This window comes from Pyrus communis, chromosome 11 (genome assembly GCF_041283825.1).
Source record: "Pyrus communis isolate YQ-2024b chromosome 11, ASM4128382v1, whole genome shotgun sequence".
Lineage (NCBI taxonomy): Eukaryota > Viridiplantae > Streptophyta > Magnoliopsida > Rosales > Rosaceae > Pyrus > Pyrus communis.
This window is the reverse complement of record NC_142575.1, coordinates 11,640,892-11,655,046: the sequence shown is the minus strand read 5'-3', so window position 1 is coordinate 11,655,046 and position 14,155 is coordinate 11,640,892. Positions and strand designations below refer to the sequence as shown.

General features: G+C 40.7%; 1 protein-coding gene and 1 pseudogene across 1 annotated transcript; one reads left to right on the top strand and one right to left on the bottom strand.

Moving 5' to 3' along the window:
* Positions 1-1,612: 1,612 nt before the first annotated feature.
* On the bottom strand, positions 1,613-2,521 carry LOC148692899 (uncharacterized; annotated as a pseudogene).
* Positions 2,522-5,053: 2,532 nt separating this feature from the next.
* LOC137742255 (DDT domain-containing protein PTM) lies at positions 5,054-13,432 on the top strand. The gene is made up of 10 exons (XM_088679345.1): positions 5,054-5,280; positions 5,436-6,413; positions 6,661-7,338; positions 7,587-8,724; positions 9,663-9,948; positions 10,086-10,210; positions 10,592-11,058; positions 11,152-11,180; positions 11,387-11,872; positions 12,017-13,432. Exons 2-10 carry the CDS (start codon positions 5,593-5,595, stop codon positions 12,949-12,951), a joined length of 4,965 nt encoding a protein of 1,654 aa, XP_088535471.1. The 5' UTR covers positions 5,054-5,280; positions 5,436-5,592; the 3' UTR covers positions 12,952-13,432.
* Positions 13,433-14,155: the final 723 nt, after the last annotated feature.

Sequence of the window (14,155 nt, the reverse complement as noted above, 5' to 3'; positions counted from 1 at the left end):
ACACACATTTTGATAGATACATTTCGGGTTCAAACATTTCGATACATTAATTTTTTTTTTTTTTTTAATGGAACACGATAACTTTTATTTCATAAACTCAAGGGGGTAACATATCTTAATTGAGTACGTCCCGAGTAGCATCTGGGGTTCCTCAAACCAAACTACATCAGAACCATGACTTAAACTTAACGAGGCAGTGTGCCACTCCATTAAAAGAGCGAGGAAAATATGAAATTGAACACCCACAAAACTGGGATGCCAAACTCCTTAACATTATCTATAATAAAGCCAATACTAGAGAAATCAACTAAGGGCTGGTTTGGTATTGATGTGCTTTGAAAAAAAGCTGCTTCTGCTGTGCTGTGAGAATAAGCAGCTGTGAAATAAAGCAGCAGAGTGTTTGGTAAACTTTTTTGTAAAAGTGCTTTTGAAAAAAAAAGCAGTATTATAGTGTTTGGTAAACTTTTATGTAAAACAGATGTGAAAAAAAGCTAGTTTTTCAAAGCTGGGTTTTGCAGCTTCTTGTTTTTGGCTTTTTTTCATCCAAAACTGTGAAAAAAAGCTGAAGCTGAATGTTTACCAAACACAAAAATAGCTCCCAGCTTTTTTTTATACTAGCTTTTTTCAAAATCACCTCAGTACCTCTCCATTGCAAGTAGTCACTACTTCAAGCGAGTCAGTCTCCACCTGCAGCTCGGTGTAACCCACCCTTCTAGCGAGGAGCAAGCCTTCTTGAAGTGCCAAAAGCTCTACCTGTATTGAAGAGGTGGTTTCTTTTGCTGCCATAAAAAGCCATGTCGCACCTCGAATCACCCCTCGCTCCTCCAACGCAATCCTTCACCCTAACAGCTCCATCCACATTCAATTTAAACCAACCATCGCTAAGTGCTAACCAACGTCGTTGTTTAGGAAGCTTTGTATGAAGAGGTTGCAGATTGGCCAGATGGAATTTTTGCAGCCACGCAAGTGTTCGCTGCACCAAAAGAGTAGGGTCAGTGAGCTGCCTCCCCCATACCAAGTTATTCCAATCTATCCACAACATCTACAAAAACATCAAAACAACATCAAACTCCACTTAGGTATCCTCCAGCACACGGGTCAACCACTCCTTAACTAGTTTGTGGTAATTTAGCCTCACTCCAACACCCAAGGGAGCAACAGCCTACACTACTCAGGAAAATCTACAATCCCACAGAACATGGTTGCCAATTTCATATGCATCATCACAACGCGAACAAGACTTGACTTTCGCTAGCCACCTTGAATAAAACATGTATTTTTTTATTTTGATGTGACTGAAGTCGAAGTTGAACGTTTGAGCTGCCTACGTACCCTTCCAAAGAAGAGATCAAGTCATAACGTAGTTCAAATAAGCGATGGATTTTTGGATGGTTTTAATGGTGATTTTGATGATGATTTTGCCGTACACAGTTTATGCTCTTGCGGGCCAGGAGCGCTTGATGCCATCTTGCAGTTTCAGCTCGTGCAGGTAATGAGCGTCTTGGTGCCATTTGCAGTTTCGACTCTTTTAGGCAATGAGCATCTTAGCGTAGGCAATGAGCATTTGTCGTCGCCTTTTAGGCTTGTGCGAACAAGGAGCTTTGTGAATTTGTCAAACGATCTTGGAGAGGCATTCCTTGCAATCTTCATAGCAAAGAGTCTTGACCGAGTGATTGAAGAAGTCTTTGGGGAAGAAATCGCGCATCGTGAGGGCAACGGACGATCTTCATGTCACAATTTCATCATCCTCAACACTTTCATGTAGCTTTGAAGTTTGACGATAGCTGCTTTGCCCCATTTCCGATTGGTGAACTTGTGGAAGAGACGTATGCTTCTTGTGCATTTTCTTTAGACTGACATAAGTCCATCCTTCAACTTTACTTGACTTGACTGACATGGTTTTAGAGCATGCCCCCAACGGTTGAGGTGAAGATTTTGAGTCGAAAAAGCCAAAAGTGATGATGGTATAGTTTGACTTCACCACATCGTCAAGATCTAGCTCAATGATTCCTTTCTGAGCCAGCTTCATGATGAAATCTTTCAGCACGAAGCACTTTTCAGTCGGATAACTGATGAAGCGGTGGAATTTGCAGTACCTTGGACTGTTAGTACGATTCATCTTTTTCGGCAATCTGCACTCAAGTAGGTCGATCACCTTCTTGTCAAGCAAGTCTTTCAACATGGCAACCACATCAGAGTTGGGGAATGGATAAGTCTTCTCCACAAGCTCCTACAAAGTACGTCTACGCATCTCTTAATCACGAAAAGCTTCAGTTTGAATCGTCTTGCCTCGTGTAGAGATTTTGACTAGAGTTGTGTTGACCGTCATTGCTTCCTTAGTGGGTTTCCATGCAGCCTTATCCACCTTTGACCCCAAAACTTTGTCGTTCTTATAGTCAGTGATCGGTTCTTTCTTTCCATGATGGGCGATGCTTAACTCCATATCATGGGCGCCGGTGGCTAACTCCTCAAAGGTTTATGGTTTGATGCCTTGAAGGATGTAGTGTAGTCCCCACTGCATGCCTTGAACGCATATCTCAATGGCAGAGGTTTCAGAAAGCCGATCTTTGCAATCCAGACTTAATGAACTCAATCTATTGATGTAGTCGACGACAAGTTCATCCTTCCACTGTTTCGTACTGGTCAGCTCCAGCATGCTCACAGTACGGCGAGTGATGTAGAAGCGGTTAAGGAATTCCCTTTCTAACTGATCCCAACTATTGATAGACTCGGGCTCAAGGTCGATGTACCAGTCAAAGACGTTACCTTTTAGCGAGCGCACGAATTGCTTGACGAGGTAGTCTCCTTCCGTCCTAACATTGTTGCAAGTTTCAATGAAATAGGCGACATGTTGCTTTGGGTTTCCCTTTCCGTCAAACGATATGAACTTTGGTAGTTGATACCCTGATGGTATACACAAGCTATCAATACTCTTGGTGTATGGCTTTGAGTATAGCAGTGCATCTCGCGAAGTGATTCCCACATGTGCTTTGACGGTGTTGGCAATCATGTCCTGAAGCTGCTGGATGGAAAGAGATCCCATGAGTGCCATTGCTTGGTCTGGCTCCGGCTTCTCTACGTCTTTCTCCACCAAAGGCTCATCTTCGTCAGTTTCTCTCTTTCGTGGATCAACCTTCGGGTCGCGGTCAACTTTTTTGTCATGTTGCGCCTTCAATCAGTTGATGAGTGCGGTAATTTGCAAGTCTTTCTCCTTTGCGATCCTTGTGAGCCTTGCAATTACTTCACTCATTTGAACCAGTTGTTCTTCAATAGAGGTAACGCCAATGGTCATGACTTGTGCAACCAATAGGCACAACTTTACTTCTAATATCCAGGGTGCTGACGAAGAACCCCATTGGCCATTTGGGGATGTCATCTTATACGCCTCAACAGCATGCTTCGGTGCCCCCAGCAAGGTCAGGTTGATGACGGACTCGCGCCTTTGATGCTCCCCTTGCTCGCTTAGCAGTACCAACTTTGAAGCGGCATGTTGAGAAGTGGTTGTGGCGCCAATTGATGCTCCATTCGTGGCAGAAGTGCTCAGGATTCTTCCATTGGTGGTTGCAAGAATGGCTTGTCCCTTACTTGATGCCATTGATTTTGGAGGTGTGCTTTGGTTTTCTTGAACGGAGAAAGAGATGAGAGGAAGAAATTGTCCTACTGCGCGTGCCAAATTTGTAAACACGAAAATTCCTAATGACGAACGAGACAACAACACGTGTACAAAATATATTTTTTGTATTAATGATTTTGGGGTTACAATCTCTTTGTAATTTGGTCATCTGATTCGATCTCCGTAAGATGTTGGTTTGTTGACGTGTTGTTGATCCAAGGGCTATCGAGACTTGATCTTGGATGAACAGTTGGAAGTTTCATCAAGGGTCGTCGGGGCTTGATCTTGAAAAACATGGATGAACAAATCTTCAAGGGCTTTTGGGCTTGATCTTGAAGTTGTTGATCCAAAGCGCCATTGGGGCTTGATCTTTGAATAATGGTTGTGCGGATGTCTTCAAGGGCTTTTAGGGTTGATCTTGAAGAACGATGATGAACGGATCTTCAAGGGCTTTTGGGCTTGATCTTGAAGAACGGTTGGATGTGTGGATTTGTTGATGTTGTTGATCCAAAGAACTGTTGGGGCTTGATCTTAGGATGAACGGATGATGAACGATGAACACTTTCTTCAAGGGCCGTCGGGGCTTGATCTTAAGTTGGTGGAAGTTCTTCAAGGGTCGTCCGGGTTTGATCTTGAAAGAGGATTTGATGAAGAACGAAGAGAGCTTTCTTGATCCTTCGGGATTTGCTTAAGAGCTTTAGAGTTTCAAAGCTTCAAAGTTTTGGTGTGATATCCATTCATTCCCAAAGTGAATGCCTTGGCTTCCTATTTATAGAATTCCAAAACTTGATTTTTGGATTTAAATAATCAGATGAAATAAATCATTTCAGCCAGGTGTTGACACATGTCCTGTTTGATGACTTTTCCGATTTATTTCAATTTTTTCGTTGAGTCACACGCTACGTGTAAAATTTATGTGACACATGAGCGTTGAAATTTTAATTATTGGTCAACATTCATTTCACCGAAATTTCGATATCTACAGACACATTCAAAATTCTACAACTTATATAACTCCTTTAAAATTTTGATTAAATACCCTCAGTTCTATAAATTCTTATAAAAAATTTCAACATTCCAACAACCCCTGGTCTAAAATGACAAAATGCTAGCCCATTGTGAGAGGTCTTAGCCTCACAATGAGCTAGCAATAATGTGTTCAAGTTCGTGTTTAGTGAGAATCGAATATAAGAAATTTCACTTACAAATAAAAAGAAATATCTCTATTAATAACCAAATGCTATAAACTATAAGAAAATGTCCTAAATGGAAAAATGGATCTCACGCTTGTTATAAAAAAGTGGGCCCGCAGAGTATCACAGAGCCGCAGCACAAAAAAAAAAAAAAAAAAAACCTGCCGATGCTTATTTGTTTCAATTTTGGTAAACATGCGCCGCAATAATTTGCGCCACGAAAAATTTAAATAACCCCAACTCGTCCGAGTTCAAACTGGCGACTCGTGAAGAAACTGAGTTCCGAGTCATGGATATCCCGCACGCGTGACAATTTAACTCGGGCAGGGATAAGGGGGGAGAGGCAGTTGTTTTCTCCCAATAGGGCTTCTCTCTCTCTCTCTCTCTCTCTATTCCCTCTCTGTGTGGCGCTCTCTCTTTCTCTCGCAAAGCTCCCAGAGGCGTCTCTAATGGCGGTTATCAAACCCTAACTAGGTACCGCAGTTGCACATATATATTTATTCCCTTTCTCAATCAGAAGCACAAAAAAAATAGCACAATTTTTTGAATCTGAATGCTATTTTTATTGGAATTTAGTTCGAACAATTTTAGATTCACTTCTCGATTGTTTTTGTATTTTGGTACGACAGGATCTGCCCGAAGCCACCTGGATTTTGCAGCATTTTAGATGAAGTATTATCCATATCTTACTGCTTAGGGATAGGGGAGGGGCTTTAATTTTGGGTAAAAAGCTTAGGGTTTTTGTGGCGGCTTGATTTCGGGTTGGAATCCGATCGGATTGGCTAAATGGACAATCCGGTAGTTAAAAAAAGGGGTCGCCCTAGGAAGCGTAAAGCGGAGGATGAAAAGGACCGGAAATCGGGTCCTGAAGCTAAGAAACGGGTTGTTGAGACAAGGTCGATTGTGTTGGTGGGTAGATATGTGTTGAAAGACTTCGGGAGGAGTGGGGTTTTTCTTGGGAGAGTTGTGTATTACGATGCCGGGTTGTACAGAGTTAATTACGAAGATGGCGATTGCGAGGACTTGGTGAGTGGCGAGATTCGTAGCATCCTTGTTCGTGATGATGATCTTGACACTGGTTTGAGCGTTAGGAGGAAGAAGTTAGATGATTTGGTGTTGAAATTGAGTAGGGAAACTGCAGCTGGGTTGGATAAGAATGTGACAAAATCAGCCCATGAGGTGGAGAGGATTGATTCACCTGCATTGGGTGAGTTGAGTGGTGGAGTAAAGATCAAAAGTGATGAGATTCAAATTGAAGATGGTGATGATTCGTCTAGTGATTCGAGTGAGTATGCAGAGGATAAGGATATGGGTTTTGGTGATGAGCCACTGTCTGTCCCACCGCCACAGTTGCCGCCTTCTTCAGGAACCATAGGCGTGCCAGAGCAATATGTTTCACATCTTTTCTCCGTGTATGGTTTCTTGCGATCATTTAGCATCTCCCTGTTCTTGAACCCATTTACATTGGATGATTTTGTGGGTTCGCTTAATTGCATTGCTCCAAACACACTGTTGGATGCAATTCATGTTGCTTTGCTGCGTGCCTTGCGGGGTCATCTTGAAACACTCTCATCTGATGGCTCAGAGGTAGCACAAAAGTGTTTGAGGTACATATACATACAACTCTCAGTGCATTAGATGATTGGATCTTTTACAATATCATTATATTGAAGGAGCCACATTAGCTTCAAGTGCATACAGCATATGGTGTTAACCGAGTTTCCCTTCTTGTACTATGTTTTACAAACAGAAAAATAATTGCAGTAAATTATTATTCTATATAGATATATCTGATGTTTGTATTTACCATTCCATTACTAAACTTTTAGGATTATGTTTACAATTTATTTGCAGGTGCATTGATTGGAACTTGATTGATACATTGACTTGGCCTGTTTACTTGGTCCAGTATTTGACAATTATGGGATATGCAAAAGGACCTGAGTGGAAAGGCTTTTATAATGAGGTTATGGACAAGGAGTATTATCTATTATCAGTTGGTAGAAAGTTAATTATTTTGCAAATCCTTTGCGATGATGTCTTAGATGCTAAGGATCTGAGAGATGAATTAGACATGCGCGAAGAATCGGAAGTCGGAATAGATTGTGATGCAGAAGTGACTAATCCTCTTGTAAGTGGGCCAAGAAGAGTCCATCCGAGATATTCCAAAACTTCTGCCTGGAAGGACAGAGAAGAGGTGGAAATTAATCGGGCATCTGGTAATGCAAATTCATTTAGTTCCAAAGGTGTGAAAGAGGATGTGGATGATGTAGATCGTAACTCTGATGAATGTCGGCTTTGTGGTATGGATGGAACCTTGCTTTGCTGTGATGGGTGTCCTTCTGCTTATCACACAAGGTGTATAGGTGTTATGAAATTGTCTATACCGGAAGGGTCCTGGTATTGTCCTGAGTGCACAATTAATAAGATTGGGCCAACAATTACAATGGGAACATCCGTTAAAGGAGCACAAATATTTGGCATCGATTCCTACGAGCACATCTTCATGGGTACTTGCAACCACTTACTGGTGTATGTTATCAACATCTTTGGTTTTTAGTTCCCCCATTGTTGTGTTTGCTATGTATTTTAATTACTGATGAACCCTTTTTTCCAAAAAAAATCATTCTTATTGGTTTGTGGACATGCCTCCATCTCTGCCTCAGACTTTGATTTTTTTCTTTAGTTCTGTCTGTATGTCTTGCTCTTAATGTCTACTCATTCATTTGGAATGTCATTCAACCTATCCGGTTTTTAATCTCCTGGCATGATTTTTGCAGGCTCAAGGCAACTATCAACACAGAACCATGTATTAGATATTACAATCAGAATGACATTCCAAAAGCCCTTAAAGTTTTACATTCATCTGGCCAACATACAGCTTTATACTCAGAGGTCTGCAAGGCAATTTTACAATATTGGAGTATCCCAGAAAGTGTCTTCTCTCGTCCACAAGCGACTGAAACAGAAATTCCATTGGAAAATACAAAGGAAGGTGCAAAATCTTCTATGCAGTCACTTCCTTTGCTTGGCAAGGAAAATCATACAGTTACAGCTCCGATTAAGGCTGAGAATCATGTGACTAGTGTAAGTGAAACCAACTTAGGTTACATGGCAGCTTCATCTCTCAATGCCTCTGATAAGATTCAAGTTGACCTTCCTAATTCTCAGAGCAATGGGGTCAGTACACCACAGGAGCGCCGGCCTTTGATTATCAAGATACGTACAAGGCAGAAAATGGAATTCTCTGTACCAACTGCTACTGGTACCCAGCTGGCTGATCCATCTCATCTGACCCACCAAATCTCAGTTGCAATACCTCGTAGTACATGCACCTCAGGGAACATCAACAACTGTCACAATGAGCATGCATGCATGGGGGCTTTTTATAAACCTCAGGCATACATAAATTACTATATGCACGGGGAGTTTGCTGCATCTGCTGCTTCCAAACTTGCTGCAATATCATCAGAAGAAACTCGAGTCTCAGATAGTCATGCTTTAGGCAATCCCAGGAAAGCCGCATCTGCAAACATTTCATTGCAAACAAAAGCCTTCTCATTAACAGCCTCACGTTTCTTTTGGCCAAGTTCTGAAAAGAAGCTTGTGGAGGTTCCAAGGGAGAGGTGTGGTTGGTGTCTTTCTTGTAAGGCTTCAGTTTCAAGCAAGAGAGGATGTATGCTAAATCATGCTGCTTTGAGTGCCACCAAAGGTACTATGAAGACCCTTGCCAGCCTGCATCCTATAAAGAATGGGGAGGGGAATATTGTAAGCATTGCAACATATGTATTGTACATGGAGGAGAGTTTACGTGGCCTAGTAACTGGACCATTTGTCAATGAAAATTATAGAAACCAGTGGCGCAAACAAATTTATCAAGGATCAACTTTCAGTGCAATAAAAGCGCTATTGCTTGAAGTAAGTTTTTAATATCCTAGTGTCTGGTTTTTTTGTGTAGATTTTAATTGGTCCAGTACTTTTCTACTAGGCAGTAGCGGTTAGTGAAAGGGGCCTTAGTTTCTATCCTCCATGAGCTTCACCACATGAAACCCAATGGTACTGTTTATGATATGCCCCTCATCATTAGCTTCTTATGTCAATTACTGACAAGTGACGCCTAAAATGAATTTGGATAGATTAAATGGACTACTGAAATCAGAGGACCAATTTTAAATGACTTAATAGGAAAATTTGTTGCAGGATTATAGGGACAATTATTTCCATTTATGTCTAACTTTTGCGACCTGGTTTGAGTTTCAATCTGAACTTTTAAGTTCAGTAGATATACTGAAAGCATGAGATTTTGAAATTCTTACTAATTGGCAATTATGCAATTAACTTTGAAGAAGTTTGCCAATTAAATTTTCAATTTCATTGATCATTTTCATTCGTTTGGTCATATATAAGATTTTTTTCTTTTTTACCTGGCCAGTAAGGATTAGAGAGATGTGAGAGAGACCAATGCCAGCCAAGTTATACAAATTTAGTAGGAATCAGTGCAATACAAGTGCAATCACTTTACTATTCTAGCATTTGTGAAAACGTTTTAGTTATGCTGCTGAATCTGCACCGGAAGATTTTAGTGAAATAAGCCTCTTGTATTTTTCTACTACTTTGGTTGCAGTATAGTGCCTACTTCTGCTTTTTGTTAGTTTTTTTAAACAATATTTATAGCAACAGTGTGTGTGTGTGTATGTGTTACTCAAAGTTCCATAAGATGCCTGGGTAGGTTCTCCCCTAAATTGCGACCTGTGGTTTATTAGCCTTATAATCCTATAAATGGGTGAATTATTTTGTGATATATATTTTCATGTCTATGTATATGTTCTGATGGATGATCCGTCTCTTATCTGCAGCTTGAGGCAAATATACGAACCATTGCTCTGTCTGGGGAGTGGATAAAGCTTGTGGATGATTGGTTGGTTGATTCATCCATGATTCAAAGTCCAACTTGCTCTGTTGGTACAACACAAAAACGCGGACCAAACAGAAGGGGCAGGAAGCAGAATGCAATTCATGATGATAAAGATGATGATTGCCATGACCAGAGTTTTGTCTGGTGGCTAGGTGGGAAGCTATCAAAGCTTATATTTCAGAGAGCAATTTTATCTCGTTCTTTGGTTAAAAAAGCAGCTCGCCAAGGTAACTTCTGTCTTTGTCTTTCTGCAAAACTATCTGTTTTTCCCCGTATGATATCTTTGAACTATTGAAGGTTTTCATTTCCAGCGCTGTTGGGAGGGGTAGGGATGTGTACTAATGGGTTTTTTGTGGTCCATTAGGTGGTTGGAAGAAAATTTCTGGTATATCTTATGCTGATGGTTCTGAGATTCCTAAAAGAAGCAGACAATCAGTATGGAGGGCTGCAGTTGAAATGAGTAAGAATGCACCACAGCTTGCGCTTCAGGTTTGTTATTTACTTGCAAATACCTAAATTCCTTGCTCTGTTCACCCCTCTCACTTTCTTTATATATCTCTTGGCCTGGCCGCATATTAAGGGCTCGTTTGGATGTGCTTTTAAAATGACTGAAAGTGCTTTTAGAAGAAATGATTTTGGGTTCCAAAAGCACTTAAAGTGCTTTCTACAAGAATCGCCAGTTATGTACTTCTTCCAGGAAGCATTTTAAGTGCTTTTTCAGCATTTACTTTCATCTTTACTAAAGATTGGTTATAAAAACATTTTCATCAAAAACGCTTTTAGTCATTGTAAAAGCACATCCAAACAAGATATAAGTTACCTCATGAGGTATGTTGTTGATAAGAAATTTCAACTGTAATATTTCCCCAGGTCAGATATTTGGATTGTCACCTGAGATGGAGTGATCTTGTTCGTCCTGAGCAGAACGTCCCTGATGGGAAGGGTGTGGAGACAGAAGCTTCTGTTTTTAGAAATGCAAATATATGTGATAAAAAATTTGTGAAGAACAGTAACATATATGGGGTTGATTTCGGTGGTCAAAAGCATCTGCCTAACCGTGTAATGAAGAGTATCATTGAAATAGAGGAAAGTCAAGATGGATATAACAAGTTTTGGTTTCCTGAACTGCGCATTCCTTTGTATTTGATTAAAGAATATGAAGAAAGGGTGGGCAAAGCTCTTTTGCCATCAGCTGAGCAGCCTTTGAATATGTTCCGCAAGTTACAGAAAGAGCAGTGGAAGGTTCCCCGCAGGGATATATTTTTCTATCTTGTGTGTAAGAGAGATAATCTGGACTTGTGTTCCTGCTCTTCATGTCAACTGAATGTTTTAATGCGGTAATTACTTCATACAATTTATTCTTTTCAATTGTTAAGTTGTCTATACTGCTATGTCAAAAACTGAGTCATCATTTCTCTGTTGTAATTCAGGAATGCAGTCAAGTGCAGTGCCTGTCAAGGTACATTGACGAACCTTCTTTTGGCCTTTACTAGTGCAGTGTTTTAATTAGGAATCTCTTAAAAATGTGAATTATGCATGAGTGGTTAAGTAACTACCAACTTTTTTTAAAATGCACGATTTGCTAACTATATGATCAAATACCAACATCTTAAAGGTGTAAAATTTATTCATCAATGTTTGCAATTTCTTCTTTATTTTTGTCAGGTTATTGTCATGAGGACTGTACCATAAGTTCAACAGTTTCTACAAATGAAGAAGTTGAGTTTTTGATCACTTGCAAGCAGTGCTACCATGCAAAGGCTCTCATTAAAAATGAAAACTTGAAGGAGTCTCCAACTAGTCCTTTGCACTTGCAAATGCAGGAATATCGAACTCCCATGACAGTCACCAGTGTTGCAAGGCCTAAAAACTACAATCAACCAGTAACACATGTCAGAGGGCAGGGGACTCGTTCTGAGAAGAAACAGGCAACTTCAGACTCTGCTTTGGCAGCAAAAAATCGTCACGGCATTCGTTCCTGGGGTATTATATGGAAGAAGAAGGGGGGCCCGGAAACTGACACTGATTTCCGGCTTAATAATATACTTCTTGCAGATGGTTCAGAAGTGCATGGGTTGTATCCTGTTTGCCACCTGTGCCATATGGCATATCAGTCAGATCTGATGTATATATGCTGCGAAACTTGCAAAAGTAAGTGTGCTCCCACAAGTGGAATTTTTGGCACTCTCTCCTCTCTCTCTCTCTCTCTCTCTCTCTCTCTCTCTCTCTCTCTCTCTCTCGTACCACCTCTGTGTGTGTGTGTGTCTAAGATTGATTGTGTTTGTGGTGATGCAGATTGGTACCATGCTGAAGCTGTTGAGCTTGACGAGTCAAAGATTTCTGAAGTGGCTGGTTTCAAGTGTTGCAAGTGTCGGAGGATAAAATCACCTGTGTGTCCTTACACTGATCCTACAAACATAAAGACGCAAGAGAACAAGAAGGTTCACACTAGGCGTCCAAAGCAAGAAACAGTTGGAGAAGACTCTGATTCTGCAACCTTTTCCATATCTGATTCTAAAGTCTGCGAACCTGCTACTCCAATATTTCCCATGGAGGAAGTGCCCATGCAGGATGGTGATCCTCTTCTCTTTTCTCTTGCTAAAGTCGAGTTAGTTACAGAGTACGATTCGGAAGTTAATGCTCAATGGAATACTGCTGAGCCGGGGCCTAGGAAATTACCAGTGAGGAGGGGTATTAAGCGTGAAGAGGATGTAGATGGCTTTCATGAGAGTAACATATCTCATCCTGGAATATCTACACATGGTGAAACGAATTACCTGTCAAATTCTATGGCCTTCGCACCATCCCATGTTGGATGGGATAACTCCATGAATGGAGTTGAAGGTGAGACGGTGCATGACTATGAAGATCTAAACTACGAGAATATGGAACCGCAAACTGTCTTCACTATCAATGAGTTGCTGGCACCTGATGATGGTGACCAGTTTGATGGATTCCAAGCACTTGTAGACGAATCGGGAAATCTGGAAAACCAATATACAGTTTTCCAGGATGGAGGCCCTGATCAATATAACATGGCTACTTTCAGTGATGAAGTAAAGTCTGCTGTTGAGATGATGCAATGTCAGGTATGTTCACTTCAAGAACCATCACCCAATCTTTCCTGCCAGAACTGTGGGCTATTGATACACAGTGAGTGTTCTCCTTGGATTGAATCATCATTGGCGAATGGAAGCTGGAAGTGTGGCCAGTGCAGAGAGTGGCGGTAGCTGTTTTTGCCATCCTTCTAAGGCTTCAAGCTTTGTTTCGGAGGGAGATCTCCTGGACGAGAAGTTGCAAGGTAATGACTCTTGATGGTTGTTAAATTTTTTGATTTATGAGAAGGCGAGACATCAAATGTGGAAATTTCAGTTCTCTTTACTTCCCACCGGCGTTTCTGAGCCTCTAGCACATTCAGTTACATTGAGAAGTTTGGGAAGCTGAATTGTGACTTCCCAATTAAAAAATGGTTGGGCACCTCAATGTTAATTAGTAGGGGGTTTGGAGCTCTACTGTAAAGTGTCCAATTTTTCCGTAACCAGAAAATGGGGAGTTATTGTTTCACTGCCTTCGTATTTTTTGGGTCTGAACAAAGAGTTCAGACGATAAGCAGGTTTTTGGGGCTTATCTGATTGAATTGCTTGTGTAAATGAAATTCAGACCACAATTTTTCATGTTATGAAATCATGTCGTAATGAGGAGTATTTTTTATGTTGTGGAATGTTGCTTGTGCCAATGAGTGACTTCCCGTGCAAGTTATTGTGTTTTTCTGAAATGTAATCCGGTACCTCAAGCGACGCTTAGTATAATAAGTGGTGTGAGAACACAGGAGATTTTTCAGTGTGTACGCTAAGTCTATGAGTCTATATATTCTGGACTCAAGTCACGAGCGTAATGTATCCGTGATACTCTTCAACCCGTCAAACATTAACTTTGAATTGTGTCTTCACCGATTTAATGATGCTATTTAGTTTGGACACATTTCCAAAGGGATAGAATCTGTCTACATTTCGGTAAAAGGATTTTCAAATTCCAAGGAATTGAGCTCGAGTTGCAAGAAATGGATCACTAAAATTAGAAAGGCATGTACGAGAAATTTACAAATGACACCTTCTGAGTATGGTTTTGCTAATCCCCCTCGCATGGCTTTGTAATGCTCATGGAATGAATTTTTAATCCGTCTACGTAATTTTTTGTGTTCCATTCTTTGCTAACTTTTGAGGTTCTGGTAATTCAAGTGTTGGTTATGCAATATGTTGAAAATTCTCACTTTATAAATAGATAAAAACCATGACGGCTATACAAGGAGTCAATGGAATTCTGGAGATTGTTCATGGATCCTGAGAACTAGAGTTGTAGATTATTCGAGGGATATTATGGCACACGGAAACATTAGGGCAGAATGGCTAATAGGGCGTCACATGGAGGGAATTT

Bases quoted from the DNA above. Each gene is read 5' to 3' on its own strand.
- LOC137742255 (XM_088679345.1), top strand. From the start codon at position 5,593: ATGGACAATCCGGTAGTTAAAAAAAGGGGTCGCCCTAGGAAGCGTAAA. The intron at 8,725-9,662 runs GTAAGTTTTTAA...TCTTATCTGCAG, and splicing joins TAAAAGCGCTATTGCTTGAA to CTTGAGGCAAATATACGAAC. The intron at 11,181-11,386 runs GTACATTGACGA...TATTTTTGTCAG, and splicing joins CAAGTGCAGTGCCTGTCAAG to GTTATTGTCATGAGGACTGT.